Raw genomic sequence first — 26,701 nt, 5'->3', positions numbered from 1 at the left:
GTTTTCATTTCAACCATGTCTGTGTTTCATGGTCTTATATTGACCTCTAGTGGCTTTATATTGCCGGCACACCTACTTGTACTGCAATATTTAGTCACTAGATGGCAGTGTCAGACCACGGTTTGTACTGGCAGATGTGCTGCAATATTTAGTCACTAGATGGCAGTGTAACCCCATGTATTGCTCACACACCAAAACTTCCTTCCCAAGGCTTAACAATGTCATTCACACACTTCCATATGATTGCCTAAACTTTACAATATACAGCTCAAATAAACACACTCAACTCATTGAATCAAAGTCATATTTACGCCATTTCCTCAAACCATGTAACCAATTAGATTTGCCCATGGATCATCATTCACCAGACAAACATTGTTTACATAAGTCCACAATGCATTATCCTATCACTACCACAATTCTGTCACATCATTACATTACACGCCTGAACAGCTCTATGTGCCAATAAAACAAAAAATAATTTGTTATTCCACTGTGCCTAATCCAACAACCTCCAAACTACTGGCCTCTAATCATAATCATCACCTGAACAGATCCATATCAACATACTACAGTTCAACTCACAGCACCGCCAATTACTCAGTGTAAACATTACATTGTGGTAACATTTACAATTATCCACAAAATTACTCACGCTACATAAGAGCGCCTACATTAACACATCACATCTGTGTAATAATCATAATTCCAAGACCTACTGCCAACATAACATACAATTACTTACTTATTTGTGGATTATTCATATATTATCCCAATATATTTCCTTACATCAAACTAACCATCTCGCTGGACTCAATAAATGCATTTAACTGACAGGTAATTCAACACTAGATGTAAGGTCAACAATAGGTGTGAAACAGTTCAACAACATGTCTTTATTAGGGACTCCACATGTAGATGGCGCTGTTGTGCAGAACGTTCATTACATCTGTCCTTTGTGTACTAATATATTTGATTTGCTTTTATATGCAAAGTTCCATGAATGTTTGTTCGCATAACCTTGCCTCACAAGCATTATACTCTTGATTTGAAGTCACTTGATTTGCATGCATTTCTATCTGTGTTCTTGCTCTATGAAATGAGCCTCTCTCTTGCCGTCCGTCTCTGCTCTGTCCCTCTCTACTCTGGGCTCAACTGCCCAAGCTTATACTGTTCACATGGACACACCACTTGCAAGTCACATTTGCATTTTACAAACAGCTGTTTCCAGTAGCACTACGTCTCCTAAACGTCTTTATTCACAGTATTGATGTTGACATTGATGTGAAGCTTTGTGTCTGTCTAATCTTTTCACTTTGTTGCAATCATTTTTACTTTAATGCTGTATTATAGACAACATCTTTGTGTCGCGCCGACTCTAAAACATGTGCATTGTCTATGACATTGGATTTTTGCTCCCTGCTGGCAATCAAAATGCAGTCCATAGTATATCTTACTGGTCGATATAGGCTGTAATACATCACTGCTTAAAACACTGCACTTATTGAACGACCAAAAAAATCACATAATACAGCTTGTCACACAAATTCAGCTTTAGAAGTTATTGTCATTTGTCTATTACAGACGAAAATTTGCTGCCTGCAAATGAAACTGATTGCCCCCAACCACTTGGAACAAAAAACACAAACACACAACACGAGCATGGTTAAATACAAGACATCAAGTTATCAAAAAAATCAACTTTTCGTCATACTGTCTGCAGTGGCGTGGCTTCAAAGTCTGATCACACGCCATCAATCACAACAACTGTATCTTGGACATATTTGGTCCAACCAACTCCAAACTAGACATGTAAGACAATACTCGCGACCTGATGACATCTACAAAGACACCATGACTTAAAATCATAGCGCCACCTGCTGGCTACAGGAAGTGAAGCGTTTATTCTTGCTGCAGAGCTTAAAACGCACGCAAGGCAGAGACGTGCGCTTGGTCATCGATCGCTCTCTCTTCCCCGACCGCAACAGACTTGAAATTTCCTGTGCTCGGGCCCGTTAGTGCTACAACGTAGCCCTAGTTATTATTCTTTGTTTTCTCCTGCTTTAATGAATTGGCTTTTTGAGGGCTTTATCATGCTCAAAAAGTTGTAAAAGTTTGCAGTTGGTTAGAAAGTCGTGAAAATTTACTTATTCTGGGGTATTTGGAAATGGGCGTGGCAAAATGGCTCAACAGCGCCACCAACGGAGCTTCCCCTCATTTACGGAGAAGCAGCGCCACCAACGGAGCTTCCCCTCATTTACGGAGAAGCACCTCATTTAGCATTCACTGATCCTCACGAAATTAAAGACAGTTGTGTAACATCACCAGATGAACAAAAAAGCCTCTTGGAGCATTATGAAAAACGCAACAGGAAGCCCGCCATTTTGGATTTAGTGCTAATAGTCATATTCCATCATTTTTTCTTTGATGTACTTGTTGGACAGTCATTAAATTTGTTGTACAAATTTAAATGACTGTCATCATAACAATATGGAGATTGAAAGTTATCAAAAAAATCAACTTTTCGTCATACCGTGTGCCTTTGGCGTGGCGGCAAAGTGTGATGAAAACGCCATCATAACACGAGCTTTTGTACCTCAGACATATTTTGTACAATCGAGTCCAAACTAGACACATACGACAAGAGTCACGACCAGAAGACACCGGTGCAGAAATTGTGACTTACAATCACAGCGCCCCCTGGTGGCAACAGGAAATGTCTTGTTTTTGGTACGTTTTATATTTTTATGTACTTCTCGGAGAGCTTTCATCAGATCAACTAAAAATTTAGATGAGTGCCATCACAACAAGATGGAGATAAAACGCTATCAAAGAAACAACTTTCTGACACACCGTCTGACCGTGGTGTGGCATTAAAGTGTGACGAAACGCCATCAAAACACAAGCTTCTATATCTCTGACATATTTGGTCCCATCGACTCCAAACTAGACATGTAAGACAAGAGTTGCGATCTGAAGACATCTGTGCAGAAATTGTGACTTACAATCACAGCGCCCCCTGGTAACAACAGGAAATGTCTTATTTTTGGTATGTGTTACAGTTTGATTCAGTTGTCGTAGGGCCTTCATCAAATCAACGTAAATTTAAGATGCGTGTCTTCAAAACAAGATGAAGATCTAAAGTTATCAAAATTGTAACTTTCCGTTATACCGTGTGACCGTGGTGAGGCTTATAAGTTTGATAAACAAAATGAAAACACCATGTCTGTATTTCATGGTCCTACACTGCTCTCTAGTGACTTAATATGGAATTTCACCTGCAGCGCCAATATTAAGGCACCAGAGGGCACAGGAAAACGGGCGGGGGGCGGAGCCCCGGCTCTGTGTGTGTGTCCACTATCTGGGAGCACGCACCCACACACACACACATTCACCCGCTCCTGGTATTTCATGATGGCCTGATATGATTATTTAAGAAAGTGAACGTGAACGCTACGTTCACTCACGTTCATCATGTGAAAGAACTGATTCGTTAAGTTCACCGTTCGAGAACAATATGCACAACATGCACTTTACAGGGAGCCACTGCAGAGGGGCTGAAGAGCTGCATGCGGCTCCGTAGCATATGTTAAATCTATTGACATTAGGACTCACCATCACGAACGATGCCATACGATGAATATGAGCGCAACAACACTGCTGTAATACATCACTGCTTAAAACACTGCATTTATTGAACGGTTAAAAAATTCACATGATACAGCTTGTCACACAAATTCAGCTTTAAAAGTTACTGTCATTTGTCTATTACAGACGAAAATTTGCTGCCTGCAAATGAAACTGATTGCCCCCAACCACTTGGAACAAGGAACAGATGCCAACAAGAGCATGATTTAGTAGAAGACATCAAGTTATCAAAAAAATCAACTTTTCGTCACACCGTCTGACCGTGGCGTGGAGTCAAAGTCTGATCACACGCCATCAAAACACGAGCGTCTGTATCTTAGACATATTTGGTCCCATCGACTCCAAACTAGACATGTAAGACAAGAATCGCGACCTGATGACATCTACAAAGACACCATGACTTAAAATCATAGCGCCACCTGCTGGCTACAGGAAGTGAAGCGTTTATTCTTGCTGCAGAGCTTAAAACGCATGCAAGGCAGAGACGTGCGCTTGGTCATCGATCGCTCTCTCTTCCCCGACCGCAACCGACTAGAAATTGCCTGTGCTCGGGCCCGTTAGTGCTACAACGTAGCCCTAGTTAGGGCCCGAGCAGTGGTCAGTGCTCTCCACACTGATTTCACATTCAGTCAGTTTAGACTTGTGTGCTGCACCTAAGGCTTAAAATGACAAACTCTGGTATTGTGTGAATCAACATCTTTCTGGAAGATGGGGCACCATGCAAGTTAAAGCTCTTCTGCAAATATTTTGAAGAGGAATGCAAGGATACCGCCTGACCTTGTGGTCTAATTAGTGCATGTGTGTTTTAAAAGTGATTCAACTTTAGAGGGTTTTATCACCAGCCTTGCATCCTATTCAGTTACATCGATTGTTTCTAAAACATCCCTATGTTCAAAGGAGTAGTGCTGAGTTTCAAATATCAAATAAAAGTCACTCAGCTCACCTGCTTTCTCCTGGTTATCAGAGGTACTGAGACAATGTTTAGCTGGAGTCATGTTTGTGATTGCCTCCATAGTGTCCCACAGGTTTTATGAGTTCATTTCAGTGAAACTCTGTTCAATGATCTCCTTATGTCTAAACTTAACTTGTTATAATTTCTTGTGTATGATTGAAATATAATTAAAAAAAAATTATCTTGAAACTGAGTTATGACCAAGGGCCAAATCCTTGGTTGAGAGATGAGGACAAAAGCTGCAAGTTCACTGGGTGGCCGCTACGGCTGGATAAAAGCCCGAATTTAGAGCAGAATTAAACCTGTTAACAGCATGGTTCAAAATTTGGTTTTAGTCTCAATCGCGAGGCTCTTCCTTCATGCAACTCTGAGGGGGGTGAATTTTTTTCTAACTCCCCTGTTTAAGCGATCAGGAGGTTTGAAATTCACGCAACGTCACAGTCAGCGCGACGACTGCGACTCCTAACCTGCTGCCTGCTCGGCTTCACCTGAGCTAACAGGCCAAGGCCCGGTCAGTTAACACCACCTGAGACCGTGGAAACGCCTCCACACATCGGATGAATAACATGGTGGGATGTTCTGCTTGTTCTCCTGACGGACAAGTTAAAGAAGTCTGCGCTCCCGTTTCTGTGGTAAGTCAAGTTTAGTATTTTTATTTAGATATGTTAGAAATGATTCGCAGGTATCGGTGTCTCTGTACCTGCCCGGAGGCAAGATACAAGCAGTAATTGCGATGCGAACAGGAGTTATTACTGACACACCGACATGAGCCGGTCGCCCAGCAGAGAGAATAGTAGAGTATGATGATGAATCTTTTAAACTGAGACAGGAGACTGTGTGTGTCCGGAGAATAAGCTCCGCCCGTAAGATATCTAATGTTATGTAAAGTTGTTTCACTCAACATGCCATTTGACTTGACTAAGTTACACAGATTCTTATTCTGCAGAAACAGATTTACTGTGGTCAACTGAAACCTGTATTGGTGTGTTGTAACGTGTTACAGTGAAAACTAAACTTGTCTGCTACCTTCAGTTTTTACATCGTTAATCTCAGGCAGTCTTCACTGAATTATTGTGTTAAATATAAATAAATTATAGGAAGTGTAACTTTACTAGAATAGAATAATAGAATTGTTACCATGTAAAAGTCTGTTAAGGAGTTAACCTTGCACATGTATGACTTTACATATCTGTGTATTTGTGTTGATTGTGTTACGGTTTGTGGAGGAGATGGACTCAGATGCAGAGGTTATAACGAAAAGGGTATTTAATGTAAAAAGAGTCTTGAAACAAGACAAAAACAAAACAGGAACACTAACAGGTAACACTGGTGACAAATCGCACGGGGAACGGGGAACGAGGAAGCAGGAGAAGCTGGAGAAGACAGCAGGAACAGACAAACCATATCTCACAACGTGTGGAGGAACAACTTCTAACGAACCGATACCAGACAAAGGGAAACAGAGGCTTAAATACACAGGGAAGGCAGGGGCAATTAAACACAGTCGAAACAAATTAGGATTGGGACGACAATCAGAAACAGGAAATTAAGACAGCACGAACACACAAGGAACAGAGACTACAAAATAAAACAGGAAACAGAAAACACAAAGACTGAAATCAAACTAAAATGACAGAACATTACAGAATGTTCCTCTAGGAATTCCAACATGAGACACAACTGGAATCCAACCAGACTGAACACTGAGTCATCACTTCAACACTGACTCCAGATACAGACCTGTTTTCATTACTTACAAACAGTCAAGCAAAGTATTGTACATATTACATACTGGATTAAATAATATAAGCAATACTTTTAATGTGAAATAACTCCGTACTGTACATTCATTGTTTTGGTAGTGCACAGTTTAATCCAAAAGCATATTCAAATACATAGTTGAATATCCACAGAAAATAAGGATACACACTTTGTTCATAAGTAACACTTCCTCTACAATAATGCCATACTTGTATGTGTCCTATCATTTTATTAGGGATGAACGAGCCTGAAGGACACAGCTGTGATGACCATGTTCTGTCTCTTATGGCAAAGAAAAAAAACAAAACATTGGGTTGTTATGTAAAGTGTATCAAATCAGAAAGCAAAAAAAAACATTGTTCTAATAAGTGTCAATTTTTTAACTAACCATAATGAATATAGAAATTAACTCCATTATCCATGACACTTAGCAATGACTGCCAACTCTAAACAGGTGCAAGCCGTCTTTAGTTAAGGGAGGAAAACATGAAGCTGGTGCAGTCGTCCTCATGTTGATCAGCCTGAAGCTGCCGATCTCCACCATGTTGCCGCTGAGGACATTAGGTGCTGCAGTGCTTCATCTAATGAAAAGAAGAAACTCACTATTAAAGAATGTTTTGTGTTGTGTATGAAGCTTCACAGATGTCAGACAGAACCGATGCACTGGGCTCAGGGTTTGTACCCTGATTGTTAAATGCACATATTTTAAGTTGCTTTGGATATAAGTACTGGAATAAATAAAACATTTTACAAATAGATAAAATATCTTTCTACCTCATCTGTAATATTCAAGGTGATAATCTCCCACAGAGCTGTTGATAACAGTCCAATACAAGTCTCTCCACTTCCCTCAGTGTGAAAATATAATTATATAATTAATATGAGAACTGTCTAAACTGTCTAATTCACTCTAAAATTCCATAATAGGCTAAATAAATGAGGTGCAATAGTAATGGTGGATATACCAGCCTGTATCAGAATATTTGTGAAACATTGTTAGCGTAACATGCACAATACAGATGTAGTTTATTGAAATTAACTTAGTAAAATAAAAAATCAGGTCACAACCAAACACACGACTCTGTAGTTAACTTGCTTCAATCTGTTCATTAGACGTGTTAAATAAACTGTAACTTTTATAACAATTACATGTTAAAAAACATTTGAGGCATGTTAGCATATGATTATGATGACAGATTAAGCAATAGGTTTTGTTGTTGTATAGTTCCAAGGTTACTTACCTCTAGTTCATGGTAAAGGTCGCGACCATCCGGCTGGGGAGCGCTAGCCGTTAGCACCGGCGACTAGCATGTCGACGGTAGCCGGTTAGCCGTAGCCTAAGCAAAGCAGGCAAATAGAGCTCTGCTGCCGTCTCACAGCTGCCAACTTTTCAAAAAACCTTGGAGTGAGATTTTGTCGGGGGTGACCAACATTTTGTAGCGCAGGCAGCCACACACGTTGGTGGCTCAAATATCAGTGAATAGGAATTTGGCGTTGTATCCATGTTGTGCATTCTGGTGTTTTTTGGGGCCCGAAGTCGTTGATAGGGGCGGCCTACTGGAGATGGACAACATTGGTTACATTCTAAGAAGCAAAGACATAGCTGAAGGTCCACCCCCAGGACATTTTGGTTTAAGTAGATGTTATTTCCTGCATTCTAGTGGATTTTTGGGTGGTATGCTAAAGATGTGCAATACCTGAACTTATTCTGATCCATGTTCCTCTGATCATGACTTGTAGGGCCTTCTAGACTTGAGCTGAACATTCAACCAGAAAATTATTGTTGTGCCTCAATGACTTTCTATGTACCACAATATAGCTGAATTAATAGACCTTTGTTTAAGATTTGACCAAGGTAGATTGATTGACATTTCGATTACAATGGTATTCAACTAATTCTTAACTGAAACCTAAGCTATATTGTTAATAATTGTATTCTTAAGAGCAGTTAATGATTTATGTTCAGCAAAAAATTACACAAGATTAGTTAGGGAGAAATATTTTCATTAATCAAAGCCTCCCACCACACGTTCAAAAAGGTGCAACAAATAAAGTGCTTAATGCTTAAACAGTAGCCTTTTTAAGCAATACAATGGACCTCCTCTCCTTGAAATGTCACCTTATCGTGTGGAGAGGTTTGCGTGTCCCTGTGAACCTGAGGGCTGTGTTGTCTGGAGCCTTGTGCTCCTGGTAGGGTCTCTCATGGCAGAGTGGTCTCAGGTGAGGGGCCAGACTAAGAATGGTTCAAAAACCCTCAATGAATATCGACACAAGAGGAGATGGGACCCAGCCCGGAGGAAGCCCGGGGCCCCCGTCTGGAGCTAGGCCCAGACGGAGGGCTCGATGGCGAGCGTCTGGTGGCCGGGTTTGCCACGGAGCCCGGTCGGGCATAGCCCGAACAAACTACGTGGCACCCCCCCTCTCTTCATCTCATGGGCCCAACACCTGTGGGAAGACCCGTTGGGGTCGGGTGCGCAGCCACATGGGTGGCAGCGAAGGTCAGGGGTCTCGACGGACCAGACCCGGGCGGCAGAAGCTGGCTCTGGGGACGTGGAACGTCACCTCGCTGTGGGGAAAGGAACCGGAGCTTGTGAGGGAGGTGGAGCGCTATCAGTTAGATCTGGTGGGGCTTACCTCCACGCACAGTCTCAGCTCTGGTACCGTACTCCTGGATAAGGGTTGGACTTTATTCTTCTCCGGAGTTGCCAAGGGCGTGAGGCGCCGGGCGGGTGTGGGGATACTCATAAATCCCCGGCTGAGCGCCGCGGTGTTGGAGTTTACCCCGGTAGACGAGAGGGTCGCCTCCCTGCGCCTAAGGGTTGTAGGGGGGAAAACTCTGACTGTTGTTTGTGAGTATGCACCAAACAGCAGTTCAGAGTACTCTGCCTTCTTGGAGACCCTGAATGGAGTCCTGTATGGGGCTCCAGTAGGGGACTCCGTACTTCTGCTGGGTGACTTCAACGCCCACGTGGGCAACGATGGAGACACCTGGAGAGGCGTGGTGGGGAGGAACGGCCTCCCTGATCTGAACCCGAGCGGTCGTTTGTTATTGGACTTCTGTGCTAGCCATGGATTATCCATAACAAACACCATGTTCGAACATAAGGGTGCGCATAAGTGTACCTGGTACCAGAGTACCCTAGGCCGAAGATCAATGATCGATTTTGTGATCGTGTCATCTGATCTGAGGCCGCATGTTTTGGACACTCGGGTAAAGAGAGGGGCGGAACTGTCAACCGACCACCATCTGGTTGTGAGTTGGATCAGGGAGTGGGGGAAATTTCCGGATAGACCTGGTAAGCCCAAACGAGTAGTGCGGGTGAACTGGGATTGCCTGGAGGAGGCCCCCGTCCTAGGTATCTTCAACTCACACCTCCGGCGGAGTTTATCTGGCATTCCTGTGGAGGTTGGGGGCATTGAGCCGGAGTGGGCGGTGTTCAAAGCCTCCATTGCTGAAGCTGCGGCGGCTAGCTGTGGCCTCAGGGTCTTAGGCTCCTCAAGGGGCGGTAACCCTCGGACACCGTGGTGGACACCGGTGGTCAGGGAAGCAGTCCGATTGAAGAAGGACGCCTTCCGGGATATGATATCCTGGAGGACTCCTGACTCGGTTGCAGGGTTGACAGGCCCGAAGGGCTGCAGCTGCTGCCGTGTCGGAGGCTAAGCAGCGGGTGTGGGAGAAGTTCGGAGAGGCCATGGAGAAGGACTTTCGGTCGGCACCAAAGTGTTTCTGGAAGACTATCCGGCACCTCAGGAGGGGGAAACGGGGAACCATCCAAGCTGTGTACAGTAAGGATGGGACTCTGTTGACCTCAACTGAGGAGGTTGTCGGACGTTGGAAGGAACACTTTGAGGAACTCCTGAATCCGAATAACATGCCCTCTATGTTGGAGGCAGAGCTCGAGGTTGATGGTGTTTCATCGTCAATTTCCCTGGTGGAGGTCACTGAGGTGGTCAAACATCTCCGCAGTGACAAGGCCCCAGGGATTGATGAGATCCGGCCAGAAATGCTAAAGGCTCTGGGTGTTGAGGGGCTGTCATGGTTGACACGCCTATTCAACATCGCGTGGGAGTCGGGTACAGTGCCAAAGGAGTGGCAAACCGGGGTGGTGGTTCCCCTGTTCAAAAAGGGGGACCAGAGAGTGTGTGCCAATTACCGGGGCATCACACTTCTCAGCCTCCTTCCCCTTGAAGAGGAACAATGCGGTTTTCGCTCGGGCGTGGAACTACGGACCAGCTCTTCACTCTCGCAAGGATCCTGGAGGGGGCCTGGGAGTATGCCCATCCGGTCTACATGTGTTTTGTGGATCTGGAGAAGGCGTATGACCAGGTCCCCCGGGAGAAACTGTGGGAGGTGCTGCGGGAGTATGGGGTAAGGGGGTCTATCCTCAGGGCCATCCAATCCCTGTACTCCCAAAGCGAGAGCTGTGTTCGCGTCCTCGGCAGCCAGTCAGTTTCGTTCTCAGTGGATGCTGGTCTCCGCCAGGGCTGCGCCTTGTCACCAATCCTGTTTGTGATATACATGGACAGGATATCGAGGCATAGTCGTGGTGGGGAGGGGTTGCAGTCCGGTGGTCTGAGGATCTCGTCACTGCTTTTTGCAGATGACGTGGTCCTCATTGGATCATCGCCCTGTGACCTTCGGCACTCACTGGATCGGCTGGCGGCCGAGTGTGAAGCGGCTGGGATGAGGATCAGCACCGCTAAATCTGAGGCCATGACTCTTAGCAGGAAACCGATGGATTGCTTACTCCGGGTAGGAAATGAGTCCTTAGCCCAAGTGAAGGAGTTCAAGTACCTTGGGGTCTTGTTCGCGAGTGAGGGTACTATGGAGCGTGAGATTGGCCGGAGAATCGGAGCAGCATTGCGTTCGCTTTACCGCACCGTTGTAACGAAAAGAGAGCTGAGCCGCAAGGCAAAGCTCTCGATCTACCAGTCGATCTTCGTTCCTATCCTCACCTATGGTCATGAGGGCTGGGTGATGACCGAAAGGACGAGATCACGGGTACAAGCGGCCGAGATGAGTTTTCTCAGAAGGGTGGCTGGCGTCTCCCTTAGGGATAGGGTGAGAAGCTCAGCCATCCGTGAGGAACTCGGATTAGAGCCGCTGCTCCTTTACTTAGAAAGGAGTCAGCTGAGGTGGTTCGGGCATCTGGTAAGGATGCCCACTGGGCGCCTTCCTTGGGAGGTGTTTCAGGCACGTCCAGTGGGGAGGAGACCTCGGGGAAGACCCAGGACTAGGTGGAGAGATTATATCTCAACACTGGCCTGGGAACGCCTCGGGATCCCCCCGTCAGAGTTGGTCAATGTGGCCCGGGAAAGGGAAGTCTGGGGCCCCCTGCTTGAGCTGCTCCCCCCGCGACCCGACCCCGGATAAGCGGATGAAAATGAGATGAGATGAGGAGACAATGGACCCTCTTCCCCCAAATAAAATTTGTCTGGAGCCGCAAAACATATTTGATAACAAAGCTAAGAAAGTTTTATATAAAGTTATACTAAACTATAGTTTGTTGCATTTATGTAATTATAGAACAACAATAAAGATTACTGTTGACATTTTATTGATATGTTTACCTGTTACAACAAAGGAAATCAACAAACTCAATACACAGGGAAGTGTAAGACCACTTTGAAATAAAATAAACGCAGAGCTATGTAGGGCTATTTGAGTCCTCCCCATATTTATGGAAAATGTATGAAATAAGAAGTACCCTATTTTTAAATACATAAAAACATATAGCTGCAGCCTAATAGCTTAAAAATATGTTTTAGTTGGCGAAATATAAAAAAAAAAAGCGAGAGCAGGTCAGACTGGAGGCGAACACAGAAACTGAGGCTCGATAGAAACCAACTGCAGCCTCTGCTCTGATTAAGAAGCTTTCCATAGTTAAGAAGCAGTGAGTCACTGAGAGGCTGCTCCACGAGAACGCGCTCTGCTTTCACTGTGTCTCTCTGAGCGAGTGTGCGGGGCGGGGGGCGGAGCCAGCCAACGGACCAGTGCGCTATCTGGGAGCATACACACACACAAACACAGACACACACACTCGCCCGCTCCTGGTACTTAATGACAGCCTGATAGGATGTTTAAAAATATTATCGTGAGTCAAACACCATTATTTTCGTCTCGTCACGTCTCGTAAACAAGTTAAAATAGATTTAGTCATAGTTTTTATTTTCAAAGATTGGTTTTTATTTGGCGTGAGAAATTGGATGTGTGGAGTGAGTGCGTGTGAAAACATGCAAAAGCGTGTGTCACACGGCGAAAGCGTGAGAGTTGGCAGCTCTGCAACTGTCATTCTTCACTCGCACTCCTCTTCCTTTCCCATTGATTGGTTAGCCAGGAACTAGGAGGCGTCAGCACCGGCAAGATGGCGCGGTGGGAACACCTCCTACTAGCCTCAGTCTCACTCTGCAGAAACCAACGGGTGACGTCACAGACCCTCCGTCCATTTATCTATACAGTTTATGGTAATGACCTGCTGTCCCTCAGCTTATGATCAGCTTATGCACCAAACACAGTCTCATACATAAGAGTGTAATCATCATCTGGGGAGAATTTAGGGGAATTGATCACCAAACCAGAGACTGTGTTTAAAGATGAAACCTGTGTCTTCAATTGCACCCACAATACTTAACTTAAGCCAAAATACCTAGGGTACCAACACTGCCATCTTATGTCTGTAGCGTCATTTGGACCAAAACACAAGCTCAACCAGTCGTCAGTCCTCTCTTAGCTGTCTGTCATCACTCTTAAAAATAAATTGAGTATAGCATTACTTCAAGCAGGTCACGAAGTAAAGCTTAGCCACAGTCCAGTATCTCAACTGACTGCAGCAGTACTTTATACCAGCCCACATTAGATGGTGGTTTGGCTAATTTTCTCATTTTAATTGATTTGGCAGCGCCTATGTCGCACACTCTGTTGCACTCTCTATTTAAAAATGATCTATCAATCATTACTTATTTTTTGTAAATGCCATATTCACCAATCACAATTTGTGTGTAGCTGATTTAATCTTCTTGCTTTAACGGATAGCTACTTCACAACCCATCTCAACCATGCACCTCCTTTCCCTGCTGAATTTTACCAAATCAATGGCATGTGTTGTCATTGATACATACTCTGTTCTGTGATAGGGTCTTTAAGCTTCTATTCTCCCTTCCTCACTTTCAATGAAGCCTCATGGAAGGTAGGGAGGTGTGCTGAAAATGATATAAACTATATTTGATAAGAAAAAATTATCTCAATTTATTAAACTTTTTAGTTTGGCCCATGTCTCATCCATTCAGCACACATTAAGCATGGTTTGGGACCTATACTACAGACAGCCACCAGGTTACAATTGAAGCTTAGCTTTTGGGGAGCTGTCATGTTGTCCATTTGTATATATAGCCAGTGACTCAAACCAGAAGCCAAACATTCATTTGACAAATTTTGATAGAGGATCAACTGTAATTCAAACAATAAACAGAAATTGGTTTAGCCAAACTTACTGTCTGGATTCCATCTGGAAACATGAAGTTGATCTGTATGGTGTTCTCATTAGGGAATCCTGGCAGGGCTCTGTTTTGGATTACACAGGTCATCTGGCCCTCTGGCTGGTAGCCATTTAGTACGTTGTATTTTCTATTCACCCCATCATTAGCTGCATGGACAGCAGACCAGTTATATATGAATTATCCAGAACTGATAATAATAATGAAATTTCAATAGACACAAAGAACTAGGAGTGCATATTTATGAAAAACCTTGATGCACCAGTGATGGAGGTCCCTCTCCATTCAGATAACGGTTACAGTGGAACTTGTCGCTGCTCTGGCCACTACCCATGCTGTGTAGCGGGAGACAAACACACAGAGGGGGAAGCAGATTAGAAGTTTCACTGAATTCAATGTATTCAGTATACAAAAATGAACATTTAGAAGAACACAACATTTTCACATGGACTCCAGGATTCTCTCCACATGGACTCCAGGATTCTCTGCAACTTCTACAGATGCACCATAGAGAGCATCCTGACTGGCTGCATCACCGCCTGGTATGGCAGCTGCACCGCCCTGAATCGTAAGGCTTTAAGTAGGGTGGTGAAGTCTGCCCAGCACATCACCAGGACAGCGCTACCATCCATAGAGGACCTCTACACCCAACGGTGCAGGAAGAAGAGCAGACAGATTATTAAAGACCCCTTTCACCCCAGCCATAAACATTTTTGCCTGCTGCCATCTGGCCGACGGTACCGCAGCATCCGAGCCCTTACCACCAGGCTCAGAGACAGTTTCATCCCCCAGGCCATAAGACTTTTAAACTCCTCTGAACTGCAATAACTCCATCAAACTAGCACTGTGACATATTTGCATATTTGCACTTCTGTTGTTTATTTTCTCCTCAGCTGTTCATATATATTTAGATATACATACATTATTTCCTATTTTGATATTCTATTTTATACTATTTCTCTTATTTTATTGTATAGTGTGTAATTACTTGAGCAATGTTAGAAGAGAACCTGAGACTCAAGCATTTCACTGCCAGCGACTGCTTAATGTTATTGTTGTGCATTTGACAAATAAATAAATCTTGTTCTTGATCTTTTAAGTGGATTGCAGTGATGTTAAAGAAACTCACAAAAGTCAGTGTGACAGTTGTGGTCAGGCAGCCCTTGCATGCGACCGTGCCTCAGAATTTGCATTTAGTTAATTGGTTACTTATTTACTATAAGTGGATATGCTGAGTAGTTTTGAAGGCAGACTGATGTTCCCCTACTTAGAAAAGATGGTGTATCTATTCACATGAAAGTTGTAGATTGTGTCGATTCACTCTCTGATGTGACACTACGGTCATTACGGTCATTAAGGGCTTATGAATTAAGCAGTTGTTTACCAGCACCTTAAATGGTGCACTTCAAATAGCCGTTAAAATAAGATACTATAATGACAATTAAATCAGTATTCTCAAATAATTCCCTATCCTAGTCCTAAATGAATTACATATATGCAGTACTAATGGCAACCACATGTCAATGCTGTTGTGTTCATATGTTCCTTCCTCTATCTTCCCTTATTATATGGGGAAACTGTGAAGAATATTTTCCATAAACAATTTGGGTCAATTTGATTGAAATTTCTATATTTGAAATATCCAAACAGTCTGACCTCTCAAAATGCACTACACCCACAAACTGAAAGAAATACTGCAATAGATGGAACCAACACTTTGTTTTCAAAGCTTAAATTTAGTGAATTTGCTTATACACTCCATATGCAGTTGAACTATCTTATGGTGAACACTGTGTTATTTAATTGGTCTTTTATTTTTATTTTCTGAAAATAAGTACAGACTATTATTGTGTTTTCACTAAGTTGTGTTGTGCTAGTTTATGTTGTTTCTCAAAACCAGAAGGGACTGTGGAGTTACATTTGTGGTGTATGTACTTAAAGGTTGAAATGAGGTTAACCCTTAGATTACAGGGAGGTTCCTTTCATATTTGTGTACCTAATGGTATAATATAAACATGGTTCTTTTAATTAACATTTACTTTATTTTATTATTCTCTTTTCACTGGCCCTGTGTTCCTTAGGACCCCTTAATGGAGCTGCACCACATGTTCTGTTCTAGCAGTGGCCAGACACTCTGTGGCTTCATGATGAGGGGCTGGGTATTCTGCTCTATGATAAATACTCCTTCTATTGTAATGGTTTTATTTATTTAATGCAGGACAACAATGTAGCTCACGGTCGCAGGCAAGCAGTGGTGTAAAGTAACGGAGTAGAAGTACTTTGTTACAGTACTTGAGTCGTTTTGTTGAGGATCTATACTTTCCTTGAGTATTTATATTCATCAGGACTTCTACTTTTACTCCACTACATTTAAAAGAAAAAATATATACTTTTACTCCGTTACATTTTCATTGAACACCTCATTACTCGTTACAAATTAAAATCTGAATATAATTATAATTGTCTCTCTTCGCGATTGGATTATCCGGACTGTGCGTGTTTGCGCGAGAACCGACGGTGTCTCGCGAGGATAACCTGAGGGCGGCACCATACACAGAGTAAACCACCATGGCTACCTCATCCACCGCTGATGCTGAAGACACGGCCAAAGAACCAAATCCACCACACCCGTGGCCGTATCTCGCGACCATGTTTGCCTTCGTGGGGGTACAAGATACATCCTATCGAATGAAGTGCCTCTTGTGTCTACCGAGGGAGACGGAAATAATGGCGTTTCAAAACTCTCCGTCGAACCTCAAAAAACACATTCAGGTAAGTGAATTAAGTAATGGCAGCCATAGTCATGTTATGTATTGTGCCAGGAATAAGTGCAAAAGTGTCGCTGGTAAAATATAGTTTGCTAACAGAACAGATACAGTTGAACATTTTACTTAACATGCTTAACATGCGTGTCTACAAAGTAGACGCGTGCATGCGCGTCCAGGTATGGTCCAAGTGTAGGCGTGCATACACAAATTGTTGTTTGGATTGCATGTAGCTCATAATTGTTATAGTTCACCACATTTACAGCTATTTGTAGAGTATATTCTTTCTGCTGAATCTATGTATATTCTGTATGTCCATTGTCTGAGTGCAGTTGGTCATTTATTCTCCCATTTATATTCTCTGGCTGCAACATATTGCATATGGAGACTTCTTCTCTTCGCTGAAGAGCTCTCACGTCACTCAAGACAGCTCCAAGCAACTAGATGGAAGACGTTCCCTGCTGTCTGCAAGTTGTCTGTTAAGCTGAACACACCTCTGCCTGCCTCTGCAGCCTGTGAACGACTATTTAGCATTGCAGGACTTGTCTTCAGCCCTCGAAGAGCTCGGCTGGATTCACGCAATTTTGAGAATCAACTTCTGCTAAAGATGAACCACAAGTTTGTTGACTTTTATTAAAGCACTATGACAAATTAAAGTCATTATAGGCGTTTCCCCATGCAACTACACAACCCAAACCTCAATGCAGTTTAACAACTGCATTGAGTTTTTAGGTCTCTTTATTTCAAAATTGTAAACTTTGGTATAGGTTTGGGTTGTGTAGTTGCATGGGGAAATGGGTCTCAAAATCCGACCTTATCAATCACTGTAAATATAAACAAAAAGGAAAAAAACACTGTTTTGTAATTTTATGCATTGTCAGTTCATGTTCTACAAGTGTCGCTTTAAGACCTGTTATATGGCATGGTTGTCATGGCACGGTAAGAATACAACCCGACATTTTTTGTTTAGGGTTAGGGTTAAGTTCTTTGTTAGAAAGTGAGACAATGGTATTTAATATTTATTTTAAGTTTCATCACTTCCAATTTCACTTGTTCATGTATGAGTTCTATAATCTTTTATAAATAAAAATTGAAATCAGTTGAAATAAAGTCTGAATAGAACAATTTCGGTTGTTTTGTTTCTTTGTAGGCCTACTATAAAAAGCACTTTACATTTTTAATTTGATACTTGTACTTTTCCTTTTGATACTTAAGTACATTTCAACACCAGATACTTTTGATACTTAAGTACATTTAATATGAGCTACTTTAAGACTTTTACTCAAGTCATTTTCTGACTGGTGACTTTTACTTTTACCGAAGTCACTTTCAGGTAAGATATCTGTACTTTTACTCAAGTATGGCTTTCAAGTACTTTGTACACCACTGCAGGCAAGGGCTGCCTAATCATAATTATTTAACACAATTACTCCTTTACTTTGGAAAAATCATGCATTTATGGGATTTTTTGAAAAATAAATAATTTCGGTGCACAACAAATTGTTGTCTCAACACTACCTGCAGGGAAGAGCTTCGGTCCTGTCTGCAGGTGTGGGTGTGTGTCTGCTCGTCTCTGTCGCTCTTCACTCAAACAGACAATCAAATTTATTCCATTATTAATCAACAGTGTCGGATCATGAATCCGACAGTGCCATTGTGATCGTAATGACGGATACAGTATCGTGCTGGCTGATCGTGATCATTTTGGCGGTTCCTGTACCTTGCTGGCTGATCATAATAATAATGGCTGATCCTGTATCGTGTTAGCATCTGATAATGGTGGTAGACCACGATCGAGGTGGCTGCTGATGGTGGATCCTGATTGAGGTCGACTGCTGGATATATAGTACCTCTACTCAGATGGTCTACCATTACTGATAATAATGCTTAAATTAATTAACTTTTCATTATGCTACAAACTCTTTCTTCTAATCAATGCTGTAAATACTCATATTTTTCTGATGTTTTTCATTACACTTGACATTTATTGCACTTCTGTCCATCCTGGGAGAGGGATTCCTCACGTGTGGCTCTCTCTGAGGCTTCTACGCTCTTTTCCCCCTTTAAAAGGGTATTTTTTTGTAGTTTTTCCTGACTCTTGTTCAGGATTAAGGGCATTAAGGGAGGTCACACCATGTTAAAGCCCTATGAGACAAATTGTGATTTATAAATATGGGCTATACAAATAAAATTTGATTGATTGACAATGAGCTCAGTCTTGTTACTGTGAAGATTGAGAAGGTTTGATGACATCCAGGTTCTTACCTGGTGCAGGCAATTGACTGAGGGGGGCAGCTGAGTGAATGGATGAGTGCTTAGATAGAGCCCAAATCATTTTTTAAATATTCTGGAAGAATATGAGGGTCCTACTTACTGGCCTTTCACTTTCTCCACTCCTTATGTAGTTGACTGACTGTTATTATTATTTCATCTGTTGTTTAATTATTTTCCATGGAAACCTTTAGAATATCCAATAAGATGTGTGTTCTTCTTGGTTTATATTGGCAACACAGTTGTTTACTAGAGCATACTTGACAATGGACCACCCAGACCACTCAGGTCGTCTGGAATAGGTGTGCTTTATGTCCCTAGAGTCAAAACTTATCATGGAGCACCTTTTATTAAATCGAATAGTTTCTCATCATACACAACCTCCCAATTTGGCAGTAAGCTTTCTCACTTTGCTTGTCAATGCCTCGGCTGCTATATGTCAAATTTGCTGCCTGTTATTTCATCTACTCCACCACCCTAGCAACCTGCCCTATGCTCCGACAAGGAGTTGAAGATATTTACTCATATATAATCATCTCTGGGGAGTTGATCAAGTTATGAGTTGTCTGACAGAAATTAAATTATAAACATAACATGTGTATGTTGAGAGTAAGGCTTAGACTAATTTTCAAAAGGTTTTCATTTTATATTGCAAGTAGGTTAAATCATTTTTAATTGGATAATGTATAACAATGAAGAACATGAAGAATTCTAAAAGTATGTTTTATATTTATGTATTTATGTTGTGGTGCCAATGAGTGACATAAGAAGACACTGAAACATTAATACATTGGAGTTGGCTAGCTGAATATAATTTGATAATATGGTTACTAGGGGTATGCAATATGTATCGTCTACGGTAATATCTTAATTTTTATTTTAACGATGTGCTAGCTCATGTTATCGTAAAAAAAAAAAGGTTACCTGCATGACGCAGCGTCAGTGAGGCGTCATGCAGTATACGCTTGCTCAAACGTATGCTAGAGTTAAACAAGCACAACTGCCGATCATGTCGACTCATGACTGAATTTAAAATGATTGAACAAACAGTGCCAGAATATGATACACATACACCATCAGCCTCGCAAACTGCGTCATCAGATTTAATTGCGAGACGTGGATCAACTTCACTAGCATGGTGATGGTCTGACTTTGAAAAGACAAATTTTGTTCAAAAGAGTGCAATCGCCAAACTATATCGGAAATCGGTTACCGTTAAAGACGGCTCAACAACCAACCTGTTTCACCGTAAGCGATCTAACCACTGCACAGAATATGCACAATATGAAAAGATTTGGCAGTCAATAAATACACAGTCAGCAAAGTTTAGCAGAATATATTTTGCCAAACTTAACAAAATATACAGCAGAAGGCTTTATACTTTGCAACAACAACAGATTTATGGTCTTGCAGAACCTCCGAGCCATACCTCTCGTTGACAGTATATTTCGTAATTTTATTTACATTTAATTTCACTCATTTGACAAAACTTGAGGTTTTGATTTGGTGTCATGTTGTTCTTGCTTGAGTGCTGCCCACTTCAGCTTACACCAGTGAATGTTTATCCAGATTCTTATGTTCTTGTTCTAATGTTTAATTATGAGTGTTTTATTTCTGTTGGATTCATGTCTTGTTTACATTAAGAGGAGTGTCTGTTTGAAATGCCTTATTCATACGTGTATGATTAAAGCAGTAATATCTGCACTGGTAATAAACTTTTTTTTGTGTTTTTTACTTGAATGCTTGAGTTTAAAGTAAATAAATAAGACCTGCTTTCCCTTAACAAGTTGTTTTCACTACTATCATTAATAAGAAACAGTTTATATCCTTACTTAACAAGAGGAAACCTAGTATAATACAATCTTTTTTTACAGACAGTTTTAAAAGATGCCAAATATCGTCTAATCATCGTTATCTGCAAATTCCCAGAAAATCTTGATATTAGTGCTGTCAAAGGATTAAAATATTTAATCATGATTAATCGCATTTATGTCATAGTTAACTCAAAATGAATCACACTTAATCGAATCGTTATCTATTCAAAATGTCCCTTTAGAATATCCCTTTTTTCCATATTTTTTCATTTTAATGCTCTCATATGGAAAAGTGGATTGACTTGCCTTATGCACATATTTTATTTTATTGAAAAACAACATTGCCAAACAGGGCGGTTTATTTCAGAAACAATGACCCGTAACAGTTAGGTTATCAATAAAAGGTAAGCCTACTACTTCTTTGCTTTCAGCCAGCTATTCAAACAGACAAGCCTGTTGACATTTTCAGACAACAGTGAAGCTCGCCTCTTTTGCACAACATGCCCAGACGCTGAAACCAACCTTTCAGAAGGTACTGATGTTGCCAGTGCTGCTAAGTACGTGCGTGCAAGGCGGGCCATTTCGCTGTGTGTCCCTTCATCCGTGGACCACTATTCCTGGGGACAGTCATCCAAGCCAGTAAGAGACTCTGCCTTGTAGCGCTCAAGACATTGCTCAATACCGTCCTCCTCTTCATCAGATGTAGACTCATGTGCAAGCATGAAGGTTGGTTTCTTCGTTGGTCATCCCGCTGTGGAGGCCTCTTTCTCTCCTTCTCCTGGAGCAGGGCGCGGATCGTACCCCACACCTCAGACTGGATGTGCTACGATGATAGCTCAGTTCACAACGACAAAAGACACATACCACTTTGGTCTTGTCAAGGGAACCATCAAAACTTTTTGAAAGTAAACTTTCCATTCAGAAGCTATTTATAATCCATTTTTCCATATCGCGCTCACCATTCACTCAAACAGTGACGTTAGTCTACTACAATTGGCTGGCTTCCAAGCCCAAACAGCGTGCCTATTGTTTTGCTTCTGGTCTAGGTAGATCCGGCGTGGTGCTGTCGTTTTTCTAAGGTTACTAGTTGTTGCAACTGCATGTGAAAAAAGGTACACAGTTCGCGAGGCCAAATACAACGTTAATATTGCGAGAAAAAAAGTGACATCGTTAAAATGTGTCTGCTTTTTCCCTGGACTCCTCTTCTGCCTGCCCCTTGTCAGATTGGTTGTATCAGACTGACTTCCTGGCTCCTGGCTCCTGACCCCTGCTCCGTCTACCCTGGATTCTCTCTGGCCTGCTCTTTGTCGGATTTGTTTGCATCGGACTGACTGCCTGGTTCCTGACCCCTGCTACGTTTCAATAAACCAAGAACTTTGCTTATTCCCACTCTGCCTCATTGTCGTTACTTTTGGGTTCACGCCTGCCATTCTGCCAGCCCTGACAGACAGCACTAATTGATATATACATTTTTGGCAATATCGAACACCCCTAGTGCCCCCACGTTACTCCCGCCCTAACTAATGGGACATCCGAGGACCGTCTGCCAAAATAGAACAGACAACATCAGGCTGCAACCCTCGCCGCACAAAATAGTGTCGGGTTGGACAGACTCAGTCACATATCCACAAGAACAAGAACATGAGACGTTCACAATCTCCCAATGATTGAGTTGCCTAATCCCAGAGCAGACGGTGATGCGCTGATGCCTGTCTACATAGCATGGATACCAGAGGAGGAAGTATGCGACACTAAGGAATTATTAATATTTAAGGGTAACTTTTTGGGGGATTTCTTTAAAATCAGAGAGGGAGGTATGCGGGAGGATAGAGGTAGGTTGGTGTACAGGTGACGCTGGAAGTGATCCGCATAGCAATGGAAATGTATGAAAGATATGGCAAAGTGGAGGTAAATAGATGATAAACAGAAGGGGCCCCAGGACAGAACCCAATGCTGACTGAAAATGGATAGCATTTGAAAGTGTAATGGAAAATATCATTGACCAGTGTCTAAAGTATTGGAAGTCCCCTTACTATGTGTCTCACTGCTGGGATACTGTCTACCTGACAGGATGGAACCCTTATTTGTTGATGTTCTTCTTCTTACTGGTACCAGGGACGGTAGGGTGATGTTCTTCTTCTAACTGGTATTGGGGACGGACGGACACAGCAGATAAGACATAGCTGATGATCTCATGTCTTTCATATTTTTCATGTCTTCTTTTTTTTCATATCATCTCTCGCCTATTTGTATAAGTTCTGGCTCTTGTGAAGTTGCAGCCAGTTGTTTTTATTCCACTTTGAGCACCCGTGCTTGCTGTGTAAACTCTGAGCTTATTATTATAAAGACTCAAAAGCAAGTCAGGTCTGAGAATTTCATTATTTCAAATCTCAAGATGAATTTCCACCACAAAATATTTGAGTTGGATGAACTGAGTTCAACGGTGTGTTGTGTGATCTAATGTTATGAAAAGTTGTTTCACTCGCCAACCGTTTTGACTTGACTACATTACACAGATATATTAGTCTGCAGAAACAAATTTACTGTGATAAACTGAAACCTGAGTATTTAAAGTCACATCTGCATTTGAAAAGAAGCTGGTTAAAGTAGCATTTTATTGACAGTATTGGTCGTGAAGTGTTGCAACGTATTACAGTGAAAACTAAACTTTTCTGCCACCTTCAGTTTTACATCGTTAATCTTAGGTAGACTTAAATTAATTATTGTGTTAGATAAGTGGACATGCAGAATAATGTATTTTTTTGACACATATATATAAATTATAGGAAGTGTAACTTTACTAGAATAGGCATTCACGTAAATAACCTGATGCTGATGTCCACCACCTATTTCCTAAGCTGAAATGAGTTTGATCTAATGAACTTTGAAGTAATAAACTTTTATTTTTACCATGGAAAAGTCTGTTAAGAAGTTAACCTGGCACATGTATGACTTTACATATCTGTGTATTTGTGTTGAATGTTCCTCTAGGATGTCCAACATGAGACAAAACAGGAATCCAACCAGACTGAACACTGAGAGTCATCACTTCAACACTGACTCAAAGTACGGACCTGTTTTCATAACTTACAAAAAAATCAAAGCAAAGTTTTGCTCATAATCCATAATGTGATAAATAATATATGCAATACTTTTAATGTGGAATAACTCCATACTATAAATTAATTGTCTTGGTAGTGTACAGTTTATTCCAAAAGCATATTCAAACACATAGTTGAATATCCACAGAAAATAAGGACACAAACTTTGTCCTCTACAATAATGCCCTACTTTTATGTGTCCTGTAATTTTTTTAGTGACGGACAAGCCTGAGGGACACAGCTGTGCTGACCGTGTTCTGTTTCTTATGGCAAACTACAAAAATCCCTTCTACTAGCCTCATTTTCAATCTGCAAAAACCAACGGATGATGTCACGGACCCTCTGTCCATTTATATATACAGTCTATGGTTGTAGTATGAACTCTTCGTGGTAGGTTCCTTATCACACATATACAGTTTCAAAGTAATTGGAGCGAAAACATGGAAGTTACAGCTACTTGAAGGTTCTTGGTGAGACACAGAGATTCGCCTCATATCCAAGGACACGCCCCCTGATGAAAACTCACAAATTAGATCCTATGGCTGACTTGACCAAATTTCACATGCATAGTCTGAACGAGCTTGCTGCAGGACACTTACATGTTAAACATGATATTTCCTGTTACAGGTAGGGGGTGCTATGTGGTTGGACGTGGTCTGAGGCAGATTGAACAATATACACAGAAGTTATGGGCACCTATTGTTTTTTGGCGAATCATCCAAACACCACAACCACGCCCCCTGAACTCACAGTTTATATAACTTTTAATCAGAAAGTCTCTAGCGTGACATAAACCAAATGTTAAGTCGATCTAATGAAATCTGTAGAAGTAGGATTATAGGTGGCGATATTGAAAAATTTTTGGATGAATGTTTCAGAAAACATTCAAATACGTACATTTTCGCAAGACCTGACCCACCTGCCGAAATTGGTGTGTTTTTGAGTATGTTAAGGCCACCAAAAAGGCATTTAAAAATGCAGAAGAGGAAAAAGAACAAAAAATTCTAGCAAAAATTATTAGGTCCTAAACTGTGCTCAGGACCTAATAATCAGAGCAATCCCAACAGTGTCCTCACAGCGGTTGCTGTTTGGGCCCTTTAAATAATAATCAGAGCAATCCTCATAGGATCCTCTGGATCACTGTTTGCGTAAAAATCTATATTAATTATCGCAACTTCTGACCGATGCATCTGGACTTTGTCACTGCTGACTAAAACAATAATTCCAGTGTAACTGCACTGACGCTTAGCCAATAGTTTTAAATATGACCCTATCAACCGTCTGGAACCAGGAATACATCTACCTATAATTGCTAGTGTCCTTAACTTCACAATTCACAGAAATTAATCTCCAGTAACCAGAGTTGTTTCCTCAGCGAGTGTTTCGCTGAGTGGGGAAAATCTAATAGAGATGTGAATGGGTTGGTGTTGAACTCAGAGCTTCAGTTTAGGAGTTCTCTTCTTATTGCAGAAAGTCATTCAGCACTCTTGGATCCTAGCTGCTTGTGAGCTGCTGGGGATGCTGGTGACGCTCAAACTGCTTGGCTTGTTACTTGGGACTGGCTAACTAAATCGGATAATGACTTGGTTTCCATGTTGCATAGCCACGCCTCTAATTGACAAATCTTCGCCTCCATCCTGTCAAATAAACTATATTTATTAGTACTGTTATCGCTAAAGAAAGCAGAGGAGTAACTTAACATCAAGCACACTGAGCAGGAGAGAGCGAACTTATTTTAAGTCGCCTTAGATAAAAGCGTCAGTTAAAGGAAATGTAATGAGAGAGAGAAGCAATCGTTATCCGCTAAAAATAAATTGCTATGCTAACAACTAAACAGAAGAACATGTAAACCACCATCAATTGGCAAACAGGCTGCTATAGGAGGGAGAGATGTATGGGTGTGTAAACAGATAAGTATCAATATGGAAAATTAGCCTCAGGGAATAAGAATGGAGATTAGGATAGATGAACATGAGCAGAAATCCATAAAAAATTGAAACTGTAAGTGATACAGTATTGTCACCGCAGCATGTCAGCATGTCTTTAAAGTAAAAGCATGGTGGATTTCTTGCTGTAATGCTGAGTTCTACACCTTGTATTTTGAGCAGTTGTAAATTTGGGCTGAAGATCATGTTGCTGGCTAAAAATACCTCTTTAATAGCTCAGATGCAATATATGAAAAAATAACCCAAGTTCACGTGAATAGTAATAACGCAAATTCAGTTTAATTTAATGAAAAGGACTGTTTTTGAAATCATCATCAAGATAAACTAGGTAGGAAGAATGAAAACTTCACTTCTGAAGTAGGCTCTTCAGCAGATCAAGGAAATAGCCCCTTCTAAACAGGCATGTTTACAACCGGCCCTACACTAGTTAATTTAATTAGTCATCAGAGTTCCAAATTAATTGTTAGTAATTTTTAAGTGGTCATTATATTTCTATATTTTTCAATTGATTCTCCACTTGTTCTGCTTGTCCTGTTCTAAATGAACAGATCTGTGGTAACGTGCAATGAAAACCTGTAGTTTTTTGCTGTTTAGTTTAATAGGTTTATGTTCACTACTTCACCACAATCACACATTTGGCTAATACCACAACCGAAGAAGGTATCCAACATTCTAATATTACAGTTACAATATCAACAGTGTGGTGTCGTTACTGTCAGCAGTACCTGTCGAAATGTTCTTCACCAAATGTAGTGGAATGCCCTTGTTTTCTTCCGTCCCTCGACTGTGCTGTCCTGCAGTTGAGGTGTTTAGTTCATGATGACTTGAGACAGAAAAAGGGGAAAGATAAATAGGTGTGTGAAGTTGCTCAACTGGTTTAGCAGCTTTGACCGGTATGGTAGTGTGTTTTTTGTGTGTGAGGAGGACAGAGTCTGCAGGTATGTGTGGA

The 26,701-nt window shown here is 41.6% G+C and overlaps 1 protein-coding gene across 1 annotated transcript in view; it reads right to left on the bottom strand.

The window, feature by feature from the left end:
* dtx3la (deltex E3 ubiquitin ligase 3L a) overlaps positions 1-26,701 on the bottom strand; it is a 38,481-nt gene extending 11,780 nt beyond the window's left edge. The window contains exons 1-3 of the mRNA XM_062379073.1: positions 26,478-26,701; positions 14,108-14,190; positions 13,853-14,004 (exon numbers count right to left, since the gene is read on the bottom strand). Coding sequence (XP_062235057.1) covers positions 13,853-14,004; positions 14,108-14,189 — 234 coding nt within the window. The 5' untranslated portion in view covers position 14,190; positions 26,478-26,701. The remainder of the gene's footprint in view (positions 1-13,852; positions 14,005-14,107; positions 14,191-26,477) is intronic.

The sequence above is a fragment of the Platichthys flesus genome, chromosome 21, assembly GCF_949316205.1.
Source record: "Platichthys flesus chromosome 21, fPlaFle2.1, whole genome shotgun sequence".
In the NCBI taxonomy this organism is placed as follows: Eukaryota; Metazoa; Chordata; class Actinopteri; order Pleuronectiformes; family Pleuronectidae; genus Platichthys; species Platichthys flesus.
Note: the sequence above shows the minus strand (reverse complement) of the source record. Positions and strands in the feature narration are given on the sequence as shown.